At 43.1% G+C, this 23650-nt stretch overlaps 1 protein-coding gene across 5 annotated transcripts; it reads left to right on the top strand.

The window, feature by feature from the left end:
- The first annotated feature begins 172 nt into the window (after nucleotides 1-172).
- On the top strand, nucleotides 173-21824 carry ldb1a (LIM domain binding 1a). 5 transcript variants are annotated; one of them, XM_069144733.1, is made up of 12 exons: nucleotides 173-447; nucleotides 3820-3920; nucleotides 13609-13711; nucleotides 14456-14500; nucleotides 15072-15147; nucleotides 16078-16180; nucleotides 16403-16575; nucleotides 16684-16806; nucleotides 16898-16975; nucleotides 17087-17210; nucleotides 17403-17545; nucleotides 18520-19360. In XM_069144733.1, the coding sequence occupies exons 2-12, from the start codon at nucleotides 3893-3895 to the stop codon at nucleotides 18742-18744; spliced, it is 1221 nt and encodes a 406-aa protein (XP_069000834.1). In that variant the 5' UTR covers nucleotides 173-447; nucleotides 3820-3892; the 3' UTR covers nucleotides 18745-19360. The 5 variants fall into 5 exon arrangements, with proteins under 5 accessions (XP_069000834.1, XP_069000832.1, XP_069000836.1 ...); XM_069144731.1 differs by having other exon boundaries at nucleotides 17403-17551; XM_069144735.1 differs by lacking the exon at nucleotides 18520-19360 and adding an exon at nucleotides 19367-21824 and having other exon boundaries at nucleotides 179-447; nucleotides 17403-17551.
- Nucleotides 21825-23650: the final 1826 nt, after the last annotated feature.

Genomic DNA, 23650 nt, shown 5'->3' with positions numbered 1-23650 from the left:
GCTGCTCTGCCGTTGCCATGGATACAGTGCCCTCTCCTCCCCCTGCCTGCCCCCCCCTCTCTCTCTCGGTGGGTATGGAGGGATGGGGCTGGAGAGGAGAAGTGGCTCTGGCTGCTGCCTCTGCGTCATATTCATGCCAGTGCAGCCCAGAGCTGCCCCCCCCCCTCCCCTTTACCCCTCCTCCTTCCTTCCTTCCTTCATTCCTTCCCTCCTTCCTTCCTTCTCATCATCCAATTTGCACACTGCTAGATCTCCCCTCCATTTGTGTCTCCTATCTGCATCTGCTCATCACAGTCGTCCTCTCTCTCCCTCCCTCCTTCTCTCTCTCTCTCTCTCTCTCTCTCTCTCTCTCTCTCTCTGCTAGCCCAGCTTGGTTTTCTCTGCGTGGCTGACCTGAGCGGACTTTTTCGAGAGAGCGTGGGGGCGAGAAGAAAGAGGAGGACAAAGGTAAGCATTGATATGGAGGATATTTAACAGTGTTTGTCTGCAAGAGAGAGTGTGGAGTAGAGGAGGAGAGGAGAGGTGGGGGGGGAAAACGTAGAACACCTGCAAGACAAAAGACTGAGAGGAAAGCATTGATGTCATAAACTCACGAGATATCAACTGTATCACCAGGAGACTTTTAAACATTATGTTGGCATTTTATGGAGAAACAAGGTTGTCGGTGCGTGTGAACAAGTGTTGGTCCACTGTATAATGAGATGTGTGCCTCAGTAAGCGAAGCAGTCAGTGTGTCTGTGTGAAGGCACTTTGCTGTCTGTCACAGTGTTATGGAACTGCTGCTGCTGCTGCGTGTTCCCACAGTGGAGAGAAGGAGGCGAACAGAGGGGGAACTTCATTATTCTCAGAGAGCATTTCGAGCAATGTGTGGATGTGTTGACAGAGCAGGAATCTCTGCATCTGCAAGAGTAGGAGACTGAGAGGAAGAGGAGAAAAGAGAAAGCATGCCCATCAGTGCAGTCAGCGCGGAAGTGTTCAGCTTCAAAGACCTAATCACTCCTGGAAACAGAAGCCATTTCCCAAATCACATTCACGCACCCCTCCTCTGTTTCTTGTCTCACGCTCTTATCTCTTCTTTTTCTCTGTCTTGCAGCATCAGAGACGTCTCTTTCCATCTCTCGCGTCTTCTATTGTTCCGAGTTCACCGTTTTACAGTAGCGGGAGCTTCTGTGAATGTCAATCCCGCAGATTGCGACCCGCAAGGTGTACATAAAACAAACGGTGAAAGAAAAGACGAGATGAGATGAGATGAGATGAGAGGCTTCTGAAAGACACAGACCTTGTTGAAACAGAAAGGAACAAGAAAAGCTGTGTGTGTGTGTGTGTGTGTGTGTGTGTGTGTGTGTGTGTGTGTGTGTGTGTGTGTGTGTGTGTGTGTGTGTGTGTGTGTGCGCGCGCGCGTGTGTATGTGTGTGTGTGTGCGCGCGTCCGCGTGTGCATGTGCGCGTGTGTGTGTGCGCGCGCGTGTGCATGTGCACATGTGTGTGTATGTGAAGGGGAAATGAAAAGAAGAGGTAGAACACAAGTAACGGGAAAAGACGAGGAGGCCCGGAGGGTTGTTCATTGTGTCTTGGTCCTGAGAGCAGTGTCTGACACTGTGTATGACATTTAACTGTGATGCCTCTGCCAGTGCGCTGGTGGTTGGGGAATGTGCCTGTCAGCTTTCGTTGCAGTGGAGACAGTTGTTTGTCTTTTGTTAGTGTATTGGTTGTGAGTGACAGAAAACAGGGATCTGAGGTTTGTTAAACAGGGCTTCAACTCACCGGGAATGGGGCTTTGTTAGTGCCGGGAATACGTGGATATAATAGACCAGTGGTTTGCGCCCTTTTTTTCACAGCCCTATTTAAAGCAAAGTACCCCGCCATCGACTTAGTCCCTCACAGATTTGCAGCTTCCTTCATGTTACAAATACATACATTTATTTGAGGCATTAAACATACATAATATTCTTACAGTGTTTTCATACAATCGAACAATTCAGTCAAGTTTGGCATTCATACATAGGTTGCATTAGCTGTATTTGATTATACCCATTTATCCATCACTTCTAGCTTTCTATTTCAACCATTCACCCATGCACTTTTAGCTATATTCTGCCAATCAACTATTAATCTAACACTTTTAGCCATTTCAACCATCTTTCAAGTCTTTACACGTAAGTCCATAACTCTCTGTCTCAATCATTTATTCAATACTTCTGATCTAACGGTGTCTTAACCTGCTTGCACTTGTTTTCAATGACTCTCAGTTGCAACTTTGAACTTGTTTAAGTGTTAAACTTGACTCAATACACGGATGCATGTTTTTAATAGAATGTTGGTTAATAAAATACCATTTTTACATTTTTAATGAATAAATCCCTACTGTCATTCTTAGTACTGCATCGCCAAATACCTTTGTTTGGGAATCTTTGCACAAGATTATATGCATGTTGTATTTTCTTAGAACCTTTTCTCTTTTTCCTTTTTTATATATTCAGTCTTAATGACCCAGTGATATGGTGTCGTGTGTAATCCATTTGACAGGATCATGTACTCAATCAACAAAGACATCTAACTCATGGGAGTCAGTTGCTGTGTGTTTGTGTAGTGAAGTGTGAGATTATGAGATTATTGGCTTGGAGGACAGGCACGCCTGAGCCAAGAGAAGTTATGGGATGAACAGGAAGGGAAAGTGGAAGAGGCAAAAGGAAATGAGACACAATCACATTAAGCCGCATCAAGCTGCAGAAAGGTTGAGGTAATATCAACAGGGAGAGGAGATTGAATTGACAGACTTTTTAATCATAAAATTAAAAAGCGACAGACACAAAAAAAAAAAAAAAAAGTTGAAATGAGAGAAAAGAGGCTGGACAGACGTCTGCATATCGAGTCAGACTGTTTACATGCAGCTCCTGCTGGTTGTGAGCATGTGCACATTTGTCCGTGCACGCGCTTCCTGCCTCCCGTGGGTCTCCTGTGTCCCCCGCGCTCCAGGTGGGCTTTTCATTTTTAATCGATACTGTCTGTAGTGATTAACACCAGGGCTCTCTCTCTCGGCAGCAGAACAACAAAAGGCAGGCGAGAGGGAGACAGAAAGAGAGATGGAGATCTGTCACACGTGAGGCGCGGTGTGGGAGCGAGTGCGCTCCCACACCGTGTGTGTTTGTTGGGCAATAATGACCCTCTGCCTCTGGGCTCCTACTGAGTACGTTTATCTCCCTCAGCAGCAATGGGGCAAAAATAGACGATGCATCACTGCCACACACACACACACACACACACGCACGCGCACGCACACACACGCACGCGCACGCACACACACACACGCACACGCGCACACACACACACACACACACGCACACACACACGCGCACACACACACACACACACACACACACACACACACACACACACACACACACACACACACACACACACACACACACACACACACACACACACACACACACACACACACACGCACACACACACACACCTTGTGCATTTTCCCCTTTTCCTCTCCTTTGCTCTAATTACCTCCCTCCTGCATTCCCCATTTCACACACACTCCCTTGTTCCACTCCTTATTACTTACTCCAGTCTCACGTACCACTCAGGCTCTTTCTTCCTATTTCACTCCGCTCTCATTTTCCCTCCCACTTGTGTTGCAATATGCCTATTAATGATGCAGCTAGAGCACTGCTGCCAACTTCCTGCCTCTGACAGAGAGAGAGAGAGAGAGAGAGAGAGAGAGAGGAGTGTAGTTGTGTTGTACATGCCCTGCTTTGTACCACTCCCTCTTATCTCTCCACCCCTCTGTCTGTGTTGTTTTCCTCAGAGTTAGCCCATGCAAGCAGCGTGTGGACTGAGTGCAGCTGTTTCGTTCAGAGAAGAGCCCAACATGTGAGAAGATGTCTGTTGGAGGTTGTGCTTGTCCCGGTGAGTGCCTTCTCTCTCTCTCTCTCTCTCTCTCTCTCTCTCTCTCTCTCTCTCTCTCTCTCTCTCTCTCTCTCTCTCTCTCTCTCTCTCTCTCTCTCTCTCTCTCTCTCGCTCTCATTTCCTCCTCCGTCTCTGTGCTCAGTGGTGCTGTCAGAAAGATGACTTATGTAAAAGGGCTGCAAAGCTCCCTAAGGGCCAGCGTCAAGCTGTGTGTGAGTGCTGTGTGTGAGTGCTGTGTGTGTGTGTGTGTGTGTGTGTGTGTGTGTGTGTGTGTGTGTGTGTGTGTGTGTTGGTGACGCCATGCCACACTCTCAACACATGTCCTAAAACAAGGTTATAGACTGAGGCTACCACACTTTAGGATTGAGTTGTTCACCAGACCCTCTCAGTCACGCTAGCTTGCTGTGCAGCAGATCAATGGCTCTTTGAGTTTCACCACACACAGAGACTCTGAGATATCAATAGGAACTTCACTTGCTGACTCTTTTTACTCTTTTTCTCAGCTCTATCTGACCACTAAAGGTCTGCTTCTTGATTATTTGTGCTCTTATAGGAGTTGGTGTGAATCACTGTGTCACAGAAATTGTTTTTCATGTTTGTCCCATGGGCCAGAACTGAATGACACAAATGTACTTTAATTTGTTTGCTGCAAAATGGTTTAAAGCTGGTCTCTCTGGAAGAGTTTAAACCATTAATGAGGGCACTTAAGATTTAACAAAGAGTTTAATTTGCTTGGAGTTCAGCTACTGTTTAGGTATTAGACAGCTCTGTCATTGTGACTTTGCATTTTGCAATCCTGAAATGTCTTTGTTTTGTGTGCAGTTGTTTTACTCGACTTCCCTCAAATCAAGACTCTTGATCTTTCAAGTGTTAAATAAAGCGTTATTGCCATTATATAGAGACTTAATTAATATCTACACTTGGCTCTGGTGCTCCTGTATCAGAGTGAGAGGAAGGAAATCTAGTACAGTCTGAATGTGTCTGCACATGCCAGTCTTTGGCAAGCAAAATTGTTTTGGCAATTTTGATCAAGATCTTCTAATCTGTTCTCTTCCTTGGACTGTTTGATCCTTTTTTGACTTTGGAGCAATTCCTCTTTAATGATATCCCACTGAGAGCAGGCAGGCTACAGAGATGGTTGCCTTGTGTACGGTGAAAAGCCTCACTGTGCCAGGGGACGGGCTCCAAGCAGCAAGAGGGAGCGAGTATCAGATAGAAATTGAATCGCAGCATCTGCTCGCGGGGATCCCGGGGAGGGCAGATTGAATTAGGGTGTCAGTATCATTTTAATGGGGCTGCTCTGATTCATTGGCAATTGGCTATCAGATGAAATAATATTCTGCCTCTGCTTGATGTTCTCTTCTGTGATCTTTACTGTTCTCTACCATAGCTTCCTCACTCCCTCCTGTAGGCTTCTGGTGGCCCTGCCTCCTTCGCTCCCTCTGTTCACAGACTTCACTGTGGAGCAGAAACTTTTAATGACATCCACATGTTTCTGAGGGATGTACAGAGAACGCCGTGTGCATGTGGTGTGCTGACATTCAAAACAATCCCAGGTGCTTGCAAATGTACACTCACGCACACCTACATGAGAAGCCCGCTTGGACAAGCTTGGACAAGCTTGGGCTGGTGGATGTCACAGATAACCGCAGAGCAACATTGATCAACACAGGGTTGCAGTTTCTCTCTCCCTCCCTTGTGCGTGCTGTAAATCATTATAGCTGAAGGCTGGTTTGTTTACATTCTTGTATGATGGTGGATGGAGGATCCTCCCCATCGTTTGTGTGCTAATCTGCAGCGTGAAAACAAATCCGCTCTAACTCTAACATCACTTTCCCTTTCATCTGGTCGTCTTTGTTTGGTTATCGGGTCAGGATATTATATAACAGAGAAATTTTAACTGAGCATATTTGCATGTGGCAGAAAATAATAAAGAACAGGCTTCTCCTGTCTGTCTAGTTCATTGACAACCCGGTGACATCCTGCTGTTGTTGTGACTTAGCTGTGAATCAGCCTTTTTAAGGCTTTGTTCCCTGCATGAAGGAGATTCATCCTAACACAGTGGAGCCAATCACATCCTTTGTTCAGGCTAAATGGTAAAAATAGATTGCCTGTGAGCCGAAGATACCCCCCCCCCCCCATTCTCACATGCACTCACTCAAGCATGCGCTCCCCTTTGCTCACCACTCTCTCTGTCTCACCCAATCTCACTCCTACTGCTCCCTCCCATTTCTGCCTACCTCATCTCACTCTCTCCCTCTTTCACCCTCTCTCCCTCTTTCTCTCCTCCTCTGTCACTCCTTTATCCCTCATTGACTGCCTATTGCAGTAACAGTAGTGCTTCCTCATGCAGAAAGTCACATGGTTCCTGATTGGAGAAAAGTGACTTAAAGCAGAGGCAAGATGGCAGCCAAACAGCCAGGATATTTTTATTTTTTTGGTGGTAACTGTTACACAACACGGCTGCCTCAGCTTTATCTCATTGCACTGAAAGCCCGTGCCTCTTTCTTTTCCTCCTCAATTCTTCACTTCTTGCCTTCCACTCGTCCCCTCTCTACCCATGACGAGTCTCTTAGATCTTGTTTGCTAGATCAAAATGGCTGTGTGTGCAGAGGCAGAGAGAAAGAAGGAATGCGTGGGAGACAGAGATGCTGGGGAGTCAGAGAAATGTGGGGAGAGGGGAGGGGAGTTGCAGAGTGGAGACAAGCTGTAGTGATGTCACATCTGCTGCAGGCTGACAGGATGGCAAAAGAAAGCTGGCATGTGCCACACAGCGCAGAGAACGTGGGAGGATGGGGAGACAGCTCAATGCCTGGAAAAGGAAACGATTTCTAAAATACACCTGTTTTCGTGAGAGACGTGCAGACTCTTTAAAACATAAGAGCAGGCTTGAGATCAGATTTAAAGGGAGCTGTCCTGAAAACAAATGGTGAGGACAGCTGCAGAGTTGTTGTAAAACTGTATCTTTGTGCCACTTGTGTATGTGCGAGTGTTGTGGGCTCAAGACTATTTAAGGCTCAGGAATATGCTGATGTTGAGTGTTAATGAAGTATGCAGACCATCCACTGATATGTTTTCTTTACATCTTGAATTACCCAGCCTGTGCGAGCTACAGTTTTGTGTCAAAGAAGTATATGCAAGTCAAGGTAACTGGAAAATTTCAGATTCAGAAATCTGCCGCTTGTGATTTTGGACAGTGAAAACATCATTAAACAGAAAATCAGAGCATCAAGACTTGGATTGGCTCATTGAATTTGGATTAGAGAAGCAACAGAATAATAATTGAATGTTGTGAATTAGATAAAGTTCCCATATTCAATTAAAATCAAGCGCTCTGCGATATTTACAGGCTATTTCTGTGGAGCGGCGTCATCACTAGACACCAAATAACGATCACTGCAGTCTGTATCTCTGTTTTTGAGTTTAAAGAGACATCCAGATTAAGTTATGCTATGTTACAAAATGTATGCTTTATATGCTTATTACGAGTCTTGTACACCGACTTTGTAGCGATGAATTTGAGTACGACATTTTTTTTAAGGAGACATCATTTAATTTTCGGGATATTAGCACAACAAGAGAGGCTGTGAAACGGATGTTTTACTAACGTGAATCACTGCCACGTCTTACAATTTGAACTGCATCAGTTCCTATCTGCCAATAACAATCCTCCATGTTGTTACTAAGGACATGGCTAATTATGTCTGGATGCAGATCAGTGACCTCTGTCATTGCAACTGTGGACAACAGCAACACCAACCTTCACACAGACATTGACATTCTAGCTTTCTTTCGTTTGTTATCGTGCGATTTATCTCGAGCACATGCTGTTAAACTTCCTCTTTTCAAGCCGCAGTTGCATCCTCTGGGTGCAGTCTGTGTTAGTCTGTCTGCTGCCTTGTTGCTATCACTACCAGTCAGGTGTCACAACAGTTTCCCTGACAGGTTTGTGCTTCCACTGTTGCCTCTAGAAAAACAGCAAGAGCAATGAGAACATCCTGTTCAACCGGCATTCTCTTCAGATTCCCTCAGTGCTGCATCACTCCTGCTCTTTGTCATAAGTTTGCGGGAAGACACAATATGTCTGACTTTTTTTTTTTTGTGAAAATGTGGCTAGAGTAGTGACCCCACAGATGTTTATTAAGCTCAGTTTCTTTGAGTGTAATAGTTGTCTAACCGTACCGGTATTTAGGTGATAAACTCAATAATTAAAAATCAAATCTACTTTGTATTTTACTCTGTTGGAGAGCACTTCATCTCATAAAAATGTGTGCTTGGCAGTGCAGTCTGAGCACTACGCTGCCAGTCTCTGCATAAAATAGTACATGCAAAGTGGTCTTGGGTGGCGAGCTATAAATACAACAGGGTACATCAAATCTTGTGTCGAACCAGACCAGTTTTCCGGTGACTAAAATAGTTCACATTCATCTTTGTGTCTTCCGCTTTTAATGTTAGCACTGCCTGTGTGTACTAAATGACTCCTACTGAATCGAGATGAAATAGGATTAATATCTCAAAACAGAAATATCCCAGATTTAATCCTCACTTCCATCAGGTCTTTATTAGTTTTATGCACTACATATGTATGAATACAAGCAATGCTGACTCCATTCAGATGTCTGTGTTGTAGAATATAAGCACTTTTGTGCATGTCAAAGTAATTGATTGTTATAATTGTGGAATCGGCAAATAAAAGCTTAACTACATGATAAAAAGACAGATATGAGTTGTTTTGTTTAAATCTATATAAAAAAAATATCACAGAGGTACATACAGTATTTAGGCTGGTTTAAAATGTGCTCTATTGTGTTCCTAGGTGTAGGAGGAAGATGTTTTCAGTAGTTGCCAGCAGAGGGAGATGCTGTTCTTTCACACCTCCTGTCAGTCCATCACTACTAAACAGACTCTGGGTATTAGAGTATTTGGGCCTGTTATATTGTAACAAAAGGCTTTAGTGGGTTTTTTGGTTGTTTTTTTCCCCATTTGTCACCCCTTTTTATATATATTAAAACCTACAAAAGCATTACTCTTGACTGGACCGCAGTTATTTTAGACAAATACTTTTGCACCTTTTCCAAAATTCAGCTGTAATTACAGCATCATGGCAATACAAGCAGGCTATGTTTTTGGAATGAGTAACATTTTGAAGAAATGTAAAGCTGTGTGGTTGTGACATGTTATCCCAGGTCCAGGCAGGGTTAATAGATTTTGTTTATATGATTTTGAGAATAATTCACTGCAGATAGTTTGTGGTATTTTTTCCTCCAACCTGAACACTGACTACACACAAACTGCAGTTGATACAGCGGTGCCCAAACTTTTGCATAGAACTGTATATCTCCTCTTTATGCCTGGAGTAGGGTTTATGCAGTAGCAGATACTGGTGTGGGTCAGATGTGTTTACCATATCAATGAAATCCATTGCTTCACTTCCCTCAGCTACACTCCTGCCTTATATAAATTCTCCTAACTGACTGGCAGTTCAAGTGAAAGCTTTGGCAAATGAGCTTTAAATGCACTTAGAGACCACAAAAGGTTCTCTCGCCGTCAAATATATTGCTTGTAAACATTAGAGTGGTTATTGATTAAAAGTGAGGCTGCAGATTATATACCTTTACATAATCTGAGGCCATGACAGACTCAGAGCTGTGGTCTGATAGATGTGAATCAACAGCCAAGTCAGTCCTTTTTAATAAGCCTTCCCAAAGCGGGTGTGAATTTAACAACCTATGGTTACTAACCATTATCACAGATTTTCTGAACAGTATAAACAAAGTGTTTGCATCACACTAAATGGATTTAATAAAGGATGCAGTTGTTAAGGTCAGGGCAGACTGTACAGCCCTGGATGACCAGTAAAAGTTAAAAACAGCCCTGGCAGAAAAATCACTTTATTTCTAGACTGATTATTATGACTGAATTAGGTTTCATTGTCCTCACCACACAAGGGTTTTATAAATCAACCAGATTGGAAAAATATTCTCACATACTGCAGAGTCTCACACGATATAATCCTGACAGTTTTTGGTCCATGGTTGAACGTAGGACTTTCCCAACTCCAAAAATGAAAGGCACATTTAATCTCATTGTATAGACATCTATGAATTGTATTTCAAATCCAGCTTTTTAAAATGTTGTTCCTCATAAAATGTGCTGAGACATAATGATAGTCTGTATAACTGTCTGTATAACATCAAGTCAAAGCAAGCCAGAAGGCACTATAGAGCAAACAAAAACGTTGTTGTAAATGTCATAAAAACACTTGGTTAAGGTAGAAGATCTAATGTTAGTTATCCTGACAAAAGTTGTGTAACAACACCGGTTTAAAGTGTTGATAAATTTAGAATTACTTTCACTTTGGGTGATGCTTGAAGATACTCCTGTGAGTGGGTGTTATTACTCTCAGTATACTTCTTTAGTGTAATCTAGTAAAATCTTTAAATCTAAAATCTTCTAAGAGTCATGTAGGTACACGACTCCTCTGAAGACTAATAATCACAAATCATTAATCCCACAGCAGAGTGAAGTTTGAATTTAAAGGCATCGTGTTTGTCTTGCAGCAACGAAAAAAGAAAGACTTGCCTTAACCTCTTCAACTCCACCGAGGGTGCTGGTTATAAACTCAAACTGTGCAGCCAAACAAATGTCTCAAACCCAGCAAACTCCTAAACTCAGGTGGAGCATATACTGCATCAGGGTGTATTTCGATGAAATGCGTATAAAATTACGCACGCATCAAGCAGAATACTTCCATTTGAAAGAATAGTGCCGTGAGGCATTTTTGGCTTTGCGGGTTAACAGGATAGCTTCAGTGTACAGTTTGAACAATACAGAATATGTTGCTTGTCAAGACTGTTGAATAAGATGAACTCTAGGCCTATTTAAAAAAAAAAGATGAAAAGGGTTGTTTCAACCAGGTATACTGGGGGCCTCTGGTCACCCCCTGGGGTCCTGGAGCAGACAAGTTGGGGAGGGAGGGCTGGTTTTTTTTGTTTTTTTTGTGTGTCCCGGTCTGCGAGTCGGGATGGGCGGAGGAGCCCGGAGGAGGCGGGGCCTTTGTTTGTTCGCGTCTCGGCTGGTAGGAACAAAGGGTCCGGTAGTAGTGGAGCATAGGTAGACCCGTCCTCCCCAACAAATGACATCAAAAGCATTGAGGTGGGAATTGCAAATTGATCGGAACCGGGGGAACCAGCGGGAGTGTTTCACTTTCCGTCGCTTGCCGCCTTGTTTCGGGTCGTGGAAGTGAATTATTTACGCTCGGCGCTGGAGCTCCCCCCATCCAGCCGCTCCGGCTAGCAGCGAGGCTAGCTGGCTTAGCAACGCCGAGCCGAGGTGTTGAGCGACACCCGCGTTTAAGGTGGACGTTTCTCTGCAGGTAACTAAAAAAAAAACAACTTACAGCGAGGTCACTTTCACCGAAACGGGCCGGAAGCTCGCACGGGGAATTAAAAGCGGAAGGCGGAGATATATTGGGGTAGTTTAGCAACTAGGTTAATAGCTTAGCATCGGCGTCCGTCTTCTGCAAGCGGTTTATGAACGCGGCCCTGCGGGTCAGTTTACGCCTCGTCCCGGCTGGTGAAGTGGATGCTTTACGCATTTAAAAAAAAAAAAAAAAAAATATGCAGACTGTGCAAGCCCACGCGTGGAGCAATAAGTTGACATCAGTAAGCAGTTCCGAGTATGTCGGGAGTCTTGGCACACAGCTTCGGATGTTTTATTGGCTGAGGGCCATCAGATGGATGCAGCTCTATTGTTTGCAATGAGCAGTTCGGGCGGACTAAACTGCACCATTATGTGAAGTTAACCTTTTGTTGGAGTACTTGTGCATCGTTATGTCTGATCTGATCGTAATCCTGTGTCGAAAGGATGCTCAAATGCTGAAGTCATTCGTGTCTGTTTTTTAAACGGCGGTCTTCAACTCGGGATGCTTCCCCGAGTCTCGTCTTTTCATCGAGATGTTATGTTTGGTTATTGTATGCATGCCTTGGGCCACTAATCTGAAGATGTTTTTGTTTTAGAGAGGTTTAATGTATGCGAGTGGGCCTCTTAAGGGTGCGTGTTGGTGTTCATTTAGAGGTGAGATTAATGTCAGCATTTTTGCAGAGTGGAGCTTTGTTTCTGAATTATGTCTGCAACATATTAAAACGAGATGCCTTCTTTGCATTTGATAGAAGACGATATGTGATTACGTTCTTGTTTCACAGTTGGAGTAATTATTTGTTGCAGTGGGAAATGCCCATCCTAATTAACAAACCTCATACGGAGCTGAATGCAGGCGTGGGCCTAATGGCTGGTGGTATTAGGCGGTGGGTGTATAGGTCAAAGGTAAATGCATTGCACCCATTGTTTGGTGCGCCTAAGCAGGTTTTCCCCCTCCATGCTAATAGGGAGGGGATGATGACCTGCCATGACTCTTGTGTGCCAGGAAGAAAAGGGTGAAAGTAAATGAAGGAGGAGTTGCAGTAATGGATTGTGAAGGAGAACATTTCATGCCTTTCTCCACCTCTATTTCTGTTTGTATTGACTTTATCCACCAGTGTTTGAGGCGTAGTCAGCCTGCAGGACTCCCTTCACTTCACCAAAAGGGCTTTAACAATGTTACACATTAAATCCTTATTAGGTTTGGTGGTACATTAGAGTGGCCCATGATTGGAGTCCGTTTTTCTCCCCCTGCTGGTTTTAATTAGGCACAGTCCCCCTTTCATATGCCAGGCTGACAGTGACCGACTGTTGTGTGCAAAATGTGAGTCAAATTAACATTATGCTCCCTTCAGGTGCCTGCTGGGAATACCAACATTTACAAGCAGAGCACGCACAAACAACGTTGTCAAAAGAGCAAGTGCAGCAACAACCAGAATCAAATCAGTGTTGGGCAACATCTATTACTGCCGCATCCGTGACAATCCTCTCGCTAACATCACATGTTTCTGTGTTTAAAAAAAAAAAAAAGTAGTGTAACTGGAGGTTGGTTGTGAAGGGCCAGTCTGGATCAAATTTCCAGGGGTTGTTTGGTCTCCATCCCGGTCTGTTGCTGTCGGCTCAGGTGTTAAATATCCTCGGTCAGACCTAATTACACAGAGACGTTGTTTGTGTTCTTGAGTAGAGATAATAGATGTTTTCTCAGCGCTCAGAATTGTTTGTGCATGGATGCGTTTCATCTGGTCATACAAGGGTTAATAACAGCCAGGATAGGGAGTGGGGGGATGGGTAGAAGAGGGAACTGGAGGGGGAGAAAAACACAGTGCAGAGGAGTATGGTTAAAATCACATGGGGTTTATGCAGACCAGAGGGTTCCCTGTAAATGATATGCTCTTCACAAGAACACTTAAGAGCATGGCAGACCATCTTTGCTCGTATTCATCCATTTCGCTGATTGTGTTCTCCGATGTCGGCAGGCCAATAAATATTGTGCTCCCCCCCCCTCCTCGTGATGATTTGCTTTTCTTGTCCATTTAGCAGATTGAAGATGCATTAGATAATTAAAGCAACGGGAAATTGTTTTGGCAGCGTGCTTTTATTTGCGCAAATCTCACCAAAATCATCCCAACATTAGATTACTTAGATGATGCTGTGATTTCAATGAGCTAAATCCAAAGTAATCTAAATCTCCTTTTAATTCCCCTCCCCCTCTCCTCCTCCTCCTCCTCCTCCTCTTCCTCTTCTCCTCCTCTGGGCTTCTTGCGTGCAGGCTGTTCGTCAAAGTCATTCAAGCTGTACTCTCCTAAGGAGCCCCCCAACGGCGGCAGCTTTCCCCCCTTCCACCCAGGCGCTATGCTGGACAGAGATGTGGGGTAGGTTTGGGTTCTTCTGTCACAAGATGTTCTGTCAAATGGAAAAGCTGTCTAAAACTAGAGCACCTTTTACATGAATTCAGACAATAAAGCGTGCCATTGACTACTTCCCTGGTGTCTCCTTTTTTTTTTTTTTGCTTCCTGCAAGCTTTAAGTATTAATCAAAATTAGCAGTCTTGACCTCAATATGTTTACTAAAAAAAAAAATACAACATTGATTTTTAGATATTGGTAGTTTTTTCTATAAATAATGAGCTCTTTTGATGTTTCCTGATTTTTATATTTAGTATTTTTCATTGCACATTCTTTAGATTGCACTAATTGAACACTCGATCTTTGACAGTGATTATAAAATCAAATAACAGCTGACTACACGCCGGCAGATTTTAAATGTGCGTTCTTTAAAGGCAGCAACAGGGAAGCAGCAACATTCAGCTTAATTAAAATTACCAAAGTCACAATAACACCCAGTGTTGCTCGACTTATTTATTGTGTTCTTGTTTGTTGCAAGTGCTGAATATTTCATAGCCACCTACTCTAGTATATTGTGGATTATCTGAAGCTTTGTTTTAGTCATGTTGGAGTAACGGCCTTGAAAACAATAATTGCCTTTAAACTATGTTTTTCGTAGCTGCGTTTCGTATCTGTCGCAAAAAACAACAACAAAAAAAAAAATCCATTTGCAACGTGTTAATAAATGCACGTGCCTTGTGTAACTTATATTTGTCATTTGTCTCCTCCCAGGCCTACACCCATGTACCCCCCCTCATACATGGAGCCTGGAATGGGGTGAGAACACTTGATGCTTGAACAGTTGATGCGTATATGGGGTTTGTTCGAGGTCAGAAGTAGAGCTTGGGGATATGGATTTAAAATAATATCACTATTTCTCTGGGTACAATTTGGATCTCAATATTCAGTAAAAACTGAATAGAAGTTCTAAGAATATAGAAGCAGCAGTTTGCAAACAACAACAGGAACTCGGAGGGAGATTCCGTATTAAATATCGACACTTTCAGTGATGTTTTTATATTGCTGTGCGCAAGTTGCGCATCTAATGGACATAATTCTGCTACGCTGCAGAACAAGTCAGATTATTGCAATTATCATGACATGAACGTTTTATGACTATTAACCTGAGCTGCACAATATGACACACCCCTAGCAAGGCATTTATAAAGCGTTTACACTGTGTTCTTTCCATTGTTGTTAAACATGTTGGCATAAAATTTGCATCTACTCAACTATAGTTTGACGCTGCTCTCGGCTCATACCACTTGTTCGCACTGCGGGTGTGCAGTGCCACCGTAGCACCTCGAACTGCGCAGTGACATTAAATCCGCCCTGTTTCCTGTTTCAGGAGACCCACACCGTACGGGAACCAGACAGACTACCGGATATATGAGCTGAACAAAAGATTACAGAACTGGACAGAGGTAAGAGTCGCTTCCTCATCCGCACAGAACATAACAAGAGCGCAACACCGAACTGCTGCTGGAAAAAAAACAACAACAACTAAGAATTGGTGTTGGTTTTACAGGATGGTGGCGACTACAGTCAACAGTGCTTCACTCTGCCGATCCTGTGAACTGCTTACCGTTGCCATGTTTTCAGATTGCCCTCCCAGCAGCTGTTAATGTGAAGCTAACCATGATAGGGGATTTTGTGGGAAATTAAGCCAGAGAATTCACCGACTTAATTTATATTCAGACTCTAAAACGATTATCTGATCAACCTGGCTAAAATGTAATTGCATTGCCAACTGTTTATAAACCGAAATGTGCAACCGAGTAGCCGTTTTGAGCAACACTTTTTATGTGACTTGTCAGCCTGCACGCTACAACAGATTCACACACGCTAACCGTCGTATATTAAAGAAATAGAAACCGCAAATCAGTTTTATGTCCGGCAACGTCTGAATTCCAGAATACCTTATTCAGAAATGTATCCCTCGACTTCAGTTTAGGTTGTTTTTCTTAATTGTATCAACAAAACATGTACTTCTTAGCATGTTAAATGTTTAGAGCCACTGAATAACCTTCATTGAGCATGCATATCTGTGCTCATGTAATCTAAGGCCTTCCACTGGTTTGCACACACGAGTATTTTGTTGGCTAGATTGTACAGAAGAAGAGTAGAAAGGTTACAGAAGTGGTCCGTTGGAGGAAACGGGACGTTCTACTTATTCTTTTTTTTTATTTTTTTTAAAAAAGTTTTTGTGTGTACAAAATGTTTGTTTAAGTAAATTATTTAAAATATCTTCCCTTGATCTCTCTAGAAAACACTACCTATTGTCCTTGATGAGTAAGGTACCGCTTGAAGATTTTAAGAAATGAAAAAAAGATGAATGGTTCTTCTGCTTTCAGGACTGTGACAATCTCTGGTGGGATGCCTTCACCACAGAGTTCTTTGAAGATGACGCCATGCTCACCATCACTTTCTGTCTGGAAGATGGTCCCAAACGATACAGTAAGACATTTTAGTCCGAAAGAAATTGTCGTTGTTTATTTGGTTTCAGTTTGTTAACTGTCAATGTTAAGTCAGTGAACTGGTTTTACGATAACGATGTTCTGTATATTATGGATATCTCGTCTGCAAATTTCTATATGATATTTCTGTTGCTTCTGCACCAACCCCTTTTACCTATATTAGTGATTCTAGCTCAATTGCATCGGTCCATTTTGTCTGCAGCCATCGGCAGGACGCTGATTCCTCGTTACTTCAGAAGTATCTTTGAGGGGGGTGCAACCGAGCTGTTCTACGTTTTGAAGCATCCAAAGGAGTCCTTCCACAGTAACTTTGTGTCCCTCGACTGCGACCAGTGCACCATGGTGACCCAGAACGGCAAACCTATGTTCACACAGGTACAGTTCCCCGTGTTAATGTCACAGTGGGTGAGAAATGTACATTTTCCTACTACTACCCGTTTACCTGTCAAACCTCTCACCTGTGATCGCTCCCCTGTGGGTTAGGTTTGTGTCGAGGGCCGTCTGTACTTGGAGTTCATGTTTGATGACATGATGCGGATCAAAACGTGGCACTTCAGCATCAGACAACACAGAGAAGTCCTACCAAGGAGCATTTTGGCTATGCATGTAAGTGCCTGAGAAAAAAAACACGCACACACCAAAATGCACATAAAGTACATCCACTTATTCATCACGCCTGCTTAACCCAACAATCCAGGATCCCCAGATGCTCGATCAGCTGGCTAAAAATATTACCAGATGTGGGCTGTCCAACTCCACGCTCAATTACCTCCGTGTAAGCGAATTTCCTCATGACCATGGTGTTCTTTTTGTTTGAACTTATTGGACACTAAATTGCTAACATGCTGCCTTGTTGCTTTGGTTCCTCTCTTCATCTTTTCTTAAGCTATGTGTGATATTGGAGCCCATGCAAGAGTTGATGTCCAGGCATAAGACCTACAGTTTGAGCCCCAGAGACTGCCTGAAGACCTGCCTCTTCCAAAAGTGGCAAAGAATGGTAGCACCTCCAGGTAACACCTTTGAAACGACTTGTGGCATTTATGGCAGAGTCGCCCCTTTAGTTGATGTGAAGCTGCGTCGCAGCCTGCAACAAAGCTGCAACTCTATGACAGCTTCTTATCTGCATGACCTAGAAACCGCAGATTTATAGAGATTTAAATACTTGATTACGACACATTTCTTGTCCCTTTCTCTACTTGTAGCTGAGCCAGCCAGACAAGCTCCGAACAAGCGGCGGAAAAGGAAGGTGTCGGGGGGGAGCACCGTGAGCTCCGGCGGAGGCACCAATAACAACAGCAACAGCAAAAAGAAGAGTCCAGCCAACAGCTTTTCTCTCTCCAGCCAGGTACCTGTAAGCATCTACTTCACCTCTATCTGCACCTCCCAACTTCAGACGAGCAAGGCATCGTAGAATAAGATGAGGAGGGGGGGGGGGGGGGGTTGGAAGGATATTTGTGGGTGAAGTGGGTGGGAGCTGGGGCTGATAGCATGTTTAGGAGTAGATGTAAGCGCAGGTCAGGATGGAGACAGCTTAGGGAGGCTTCTGGAGGTTGGGGGAGAGGGGGGGGGGGTGTCTGTAATTCCATGGAGGATGAGTAGATTTAGTTAGTAGAACCCCTCGTGAACCAGTGATGGGCAGTCCCTGGTCCTCAAGGGCCACAGGTTAATGGGTTTATATAGAGGAGGTACAGGTGACCTCGGTGCTTTATATATCTTGGGGCCATGAGGTAGGGTTACCTTGCTCTGATTTCCAGTCAAGTTTTCTCTCTAAATCCACTGTATTAACTTGGTCCTAGAGTTGGCACCGAGTCTATTAGGGCACATGATTCACACAGCACTGCTGTCTTTGGTCACATGGTTGCTTGATTGAGCGAACGAGACCCGAGGTGGAATGAAAACCCCCGTGATGCAGCACTCGAGGATCAGGGATGCCCACTGCTGGCCAGTAGGGAGGGCCCCTCGACCCTGGTTCTTGGAACAAGGGCAGGGAGTCAGGGCCACATGGGCCACTGAACTGTTGGGGTTGATGCCCTGACAACATATTATCCTGTTGTGATTGGGCTCAGGAAGAGAGGACACGAGTACCTAAAAATTTCAATACCTGGGGTCCCTCGGTCCCCAAAACTTGTATCAATTCTTAAGCATTTCATTAGGCGAGATCAATTTAACGCTGGAATTAAGTCCAGTATGATTGCATGTAGATCCTAAGCCAAAAAAAAACAACAACCCAGAGTTAACAACTCGTCCGTGCAGCCAGTAATTCCGCACACCCCCTGTATTATGGGGATAATATGTACCGGCCCTTGCTGTCCCCTTTAGGATGTGATGATGGTGGGAGAGCCCACTCTGATGGGAGGGGAGTTTGGTGACGAGGACGAGCGTCTGATCACGCGGCTGGAGAACACGCAGTTCGATGGGGCGAATGGCCTGGAGGATGAGGACAGTTTCAACAGCTCGCCTGCACTGGGGGCACACTCGCCCTGGAACAACAAGGCTCCTTCCAGTCAGGAGAGCAAGAATGACAACTCCCAGTCGTCCCAGTAGAGTGCTGAGGTCCCAGCCAGCCCCTTTTCAGTGCTTAAAACCTACTGGGATCCACCCGAGCCAACACACTAGCAAGAGGAGTCAGGGAGGGTGGCCTCAAGCACTTGTGTTCAATTAATTTTTGTTTATTTTGTTCCGTTGTGGTATGATGAAAGCAGAGTGGTCAGGGAAAGGGATGCTGGCTGTCGAGTTGTCACAGTTCAGAAGAATCCCGCTCTCGCTCCCTCACATTGTTGCACATGATCAGTGGTGCTCAGCCTTGGCCCTTGTTTGCTCGGCTCCAGTGAGTCCTCTTAGAGGTGTGGCGGTGTGTGTGCATGTGTGTTTACCCCCCCGTCATCGCTCACCGCAGTGTCTGAGCCAAAGTTGGCACGCCCTGTTGTCCCGAGTGCTCGCCATGGCGACGACCATGTCAGTGGGTTCTTGTTCCAACCTCGGGTCTCTCAGGCGTGCGTTTTGCTTGACGCCGCACCTCATTGTTTCTGTTGTGCTCATGTCACAGGGAAGAAATGCTTCACTTTTATTTAACTTATTTTTTTGCAGGCTGCAGAACACTGTGTGCACTCTTAGTATCAAAATTCAACTTTCAGTTTTTTAAAAACTCAATTATTTGTTTTTGTAGGACCTGGTTGGAACAAAAACCTGTACAGTGCCGGAGCTTGAGGACCGGAGTTGAGAACCACTACGCTAAATCTGACACACACACACACACACTCACACTCACACTCTCACACACACTCACTCTCACACACACTCACACACACTCACACTCTCTCACACACACACATACACACACACACACACACACACATACTCACTCACTCACACACACACACACACACACACACACACACACACACACACACACATACTCACACACACACACCAGTGCACACACAAACACACACTGTCACCTACACCTTCAGCATAAAACAATGAGGTACTGGAGAGAGGTGGTACGCAGCATGTCTGGACCAGAGCACCAGACTCTACAGAAGTGTGTTTTTATTTTCTATGTTTTAGACTTGTTTTGACTTTTTTTTTTTATTTTTGTAAACAATTTCTAAAAAATAAACAGACAAGCAAGCAAACAAAAACACCCCAGAATATTCTTTGCACTGTTTTCCACTATTAACGGCAATCTATTTTTCTTATGAATTGACGGTGTATTTTTTTTTTTTCTATTATTGCTAATGTAAGAACTGTAAAACATCTGAAACCTGCAGTATATTAATGTATAAGTATTGCTGTTTGATCATTCTTCTCGTGATGGTAATAAATTTCCTGTCAGTCTATGCTTGATATAATGTCATCCATCTGTGTCAGACATCACACTGTCTTCAGGCCCATTTGGCTTCAGTGCTAAAACAGATTGGGGAGAACATGGCTTGTGTTTGAATACTGCACCACATCTTGTCTGATGCGAGTCCAAAGCAACACATTGGACGCCAGTTTCCCTGCTAAAAATCCATCAAGCACCTGGTTTGGATCTGTTGTCTCATCATCAGCAGAACTGTTTGCTTTGTCTTGAAATCTCTTATCTTGGGGTCCTCTCTTCAGAGAATATAATAACAGAAAACGAATTTGCTACTCAAAAATATTTTAAAAAAAATCCAAGTTTTGACAGGATTGTAAAATAAGAAAAAGACTTTTGTATTAACTTAAGTTTCCCAGAAATGTTTTTAATTACAATTAAGAAAGCTGCAGACCAAGGAGCTACATGTAAAGATTCTTATATTGATTACACTGCTCTGTTTTATGTTTTATGATGAATCATTTTGTTGGCTTTACTCCTCATGTTTGTGTCTGTGCTTGTATATTTTAGGTAGCAATTTCTGTAAAAGTTATTCTATGTATTCCTCCCTAGAACTATGAGAAACTCAATCTAATGTAAAGAGATGAAAAGCCTCTTAAGGTTTTTTTTTTTTGTTTTTTTTTTAAACGTGATTTTTAATGGTACAATCACTGATAAAAGAATTTTGCCCTCATTTAGCAAACTGTATTTATTTTTCTATGTACTGATGTTCTGTTTAGGTCCAACCCACCTGTACGATATTCATGACAATATATGGAGGAATTTGTGGGGCTGCTGAGACAGTCAATGCAAATAGATGTCATTCCGTTACTTGTTTTTTTTTTTTTTTTTTTTTTTTTTTTTTGAGATGCAGCTCCAGGGTCATTCTGTTCAGTATTTTCGCATTAAGGAGATATTTCACAGACATTTTCTGCTGTTGGTTTCTGGTCCATCCTAAAACTTTATCAGATGCCTGAAAACCAATAAATAACCACATTTAGAGAACGTGTTTTATCTCTTTAAGTTGTTCCTTTTTCTTCCTCAAGCTCCTGAGATGTTGGAAATGTGCTACAATGGTGCAACAGGTAATGCAATTTAAGTAAAATCTACCCAAACCTTTGTTGTTGTTTTTTTTTTTTTTTTAGAGCTTTTGGATGGATATTTTTCAGATACTTATCAAATCTAATTCAGTAAAAAAAAAAATTTGCAAAATTGATCGAAATTTCTTGGATTACAAACTACATGGACTATTTCATGTTATCTTACTCCTAACAAGAGTCGCCTGTTAGGACTTTAAGATGCTGTGTTGGGGTTTACTGTGTTCGTTAACACGGTAAAAGGAAAACAAAGCGTCTTGACAGCTACTGGACAGTAATTTGCAGATTCTCCCAGCAGGGGTCAGAAATTCCTCCATTATTATATCTGGAACAAATGCTGTGTGTAAACTCACACTGAGCTGCAGGCTGTTGTGTTAAAAAAAAAAAAATCCTTGTTCGTTGTCTCCAGCACCCCTAGTCTACTTTTTGTGGCGTATCAGTTTCAGCAGGCAGACACGGAATCGTATCTGGGGGCAATTTATCAACGCCCTGTGTTTTCTAAGTTGACATAATTTAGGAAATATCAGGGTGTGTGTGTGTGAGAGACAGACGTGAAATGGCAATGCACCCATAGCTGGCTCTTGTAGCACCTCATCATAGGGGTGATTTTATATCTATATTTTTTTGCCAGGTTTCTGTCATTGATAATTCATGTATGGTATCAATAAAGATGAATTTTCACTGAAAAACTTTGGTTGTCTTAATTGGTGATGAATGTTAATGGAAGAAAGCCATAGCTGTCTCCTGTCTCACAAAACTATCACATAAAGAGAATCCCACAAACAACCAAAGTATTTATATGATCAATTTCCCTCTGTTAATCATAAAGACAATTCCTCAAGTTTAATCACATCTCTTGCAAAGAATTTTTTTTTTTTTAACTTGCCATGCAAAATGGACACGAGAGCTGTGCCTCAGACTGTTCACTGAAATGTTCTTTGTTTGATTGAAACAATGTCTGAAGGGGAATGTGAACAAGATACTGCAGGCATTGTTTCCGAGGTGTAATAAGCACCAAACTGTCTGGGATGTATTTTCTAAGGTGACTCACCCCTTTTGCCATTTTCTTTAAAAATTCTTTATTAGCAGGGAAAAACTAATATAGAGGCTAGCACCCACGTTGGTTGTCAAACTACAAAAAAAACACATTAATTTCACATGTGCTGCAACTCGTGATCACACGTGACCCCGTACACACGTTATTGTGCACATGTGAAATGTGTATTTTGCCAATGGGACACGTGGTTTTGGAACATTTTCATGGTGTAATGTGTGAAGCCCGTGTAGATTTCCATGTGACAACTTCCTCATATTATCTCCATGTTATCATATATTGCAAGATTTGTACTGTACAGGTCAATTATGAAGCAGTTCAGCCTGAACAAAACTAAAAGTACATCAGTCACTTCTGTCTCTCACAATGGTGTATCCGTAAATAATATCTGTATTTACATGTGGGAAGCCATAGTCCTTATTACAACATTGGCATAACAACTATTAGGATCTGCGTGTTGCAATAAGGACATGTTTACCTAACCTTAAAAAAAAAAAAAAATTCTCCTCGGGGATTAATAAAGTAACTACCTAACCTAACCTATGATCACTCACTGGCCTCCCACTGGTTAATACGACTGGGAGTTGACCTCAGACTCTCTTCCCACTTTATGGAGTTTTGAAAGTAAAATCAGATTAATGACCACTGCACAATCATATTCCTCTTTAGGCAAATGTGTTTCTTTTCATCCCTACGCCAGAGGAATCCAGACGCCTAACACATTTCCCTGCAGATTGTGGTCCCAAGTTCTCAAACTAGACCTCATGGATAGTGATGGTCGTCTCCTGCCACAACAGAAGCAGGTTATAAGTAAGTAACAGCACCATCTCCATCTTGTCCCAGTGTAGACGACAGTGCTTCTATTCTTGTCCTGACTCGTACAACTGCAGAGGTGTACTGTATATCTGTGTGTTTTTGATTGCATGCTGATAACATGGGGAAACATCATGCCTCAGCTGTAGCCGATAATAAACAAGTTTGCTGAAATATTTGAGAGAATTTCTGGGCAACCGTTAAGATATTTTGGTGTTCTCAGTACACCCTTCCCCAAGTGTATTCATCCCAGCTATCTTGTCCTGCATATTTGGACCGTCTTTGCTTACTTGCACACAACAACATAGCATCTGTGAATGGATTTACTTGACTGGAAATAACCTTTTCATCCAACAAACAAATAGATTACTTTTTATTAGAATAGGGTGTGCTCAGTAGTAATATCCACCACTCCACCAAAAAAAAGCCACATCACAATGTTCACCGCTATTTGTACAAAGTTTCAGGACCGAGGAAACAAAGCGAGGAAAATACCATTTGTTTCATGGTAACATTGGCCGTTATTAACTTCTCTTCTGATACTCTCCCTTCCTACATGTCCCTCCCTCTCCCTCTGTCTTTCTCACTATAAGACCCACCCTTTCTGCCTCTGATCCGTTTTCTCCCTCCCTTTCTTCTCTAAGAACA

Source organism: Embiotoca jacksoni, unplaced genomic scaffold (assembly GCF_022577435.1).
Source record: "Embiotoca jacksoni isolate LCO1_2020_lvr unplaced genomic scaffold, fEmbJac1.0.p SCAF_12, whole genome shotgun sequence".
Lineage (NCBI taxonomy): Eukaryota > Metazoa > Chordata > Actinopteri > Embiotocidae > Embiotoca > Embiotoca jacksoni.
Note: the sequence above shows the minus strand (reverse complement) of the source record. Positions and strands in the feature narration are given on the sequence as shown.

Bases quoted from the DNA above. Each gene is read 5' to 3' on its own strand.
- ldb1a (XM_069144731.1), top strand. From the start codon at position 3,893: ATGTCTGTTGGAGGTTGTGCTTGTCCCG. The intron at 3,921-13,608 runs GTGAGTGCCTTC...TCTTGCGTGCAG, and splicing joins TGGAGGTTGTGCTTGTCCCG to GCTGTTCGTCAAAGTCATTC. The intron at 13,712-14,455 runs GTAGGTTTGGGT...GTCTCCTCCCAG, and splicing joins ATGCTGGACAGAGATGTGGG to GCCTACACCCATGTACCCCC.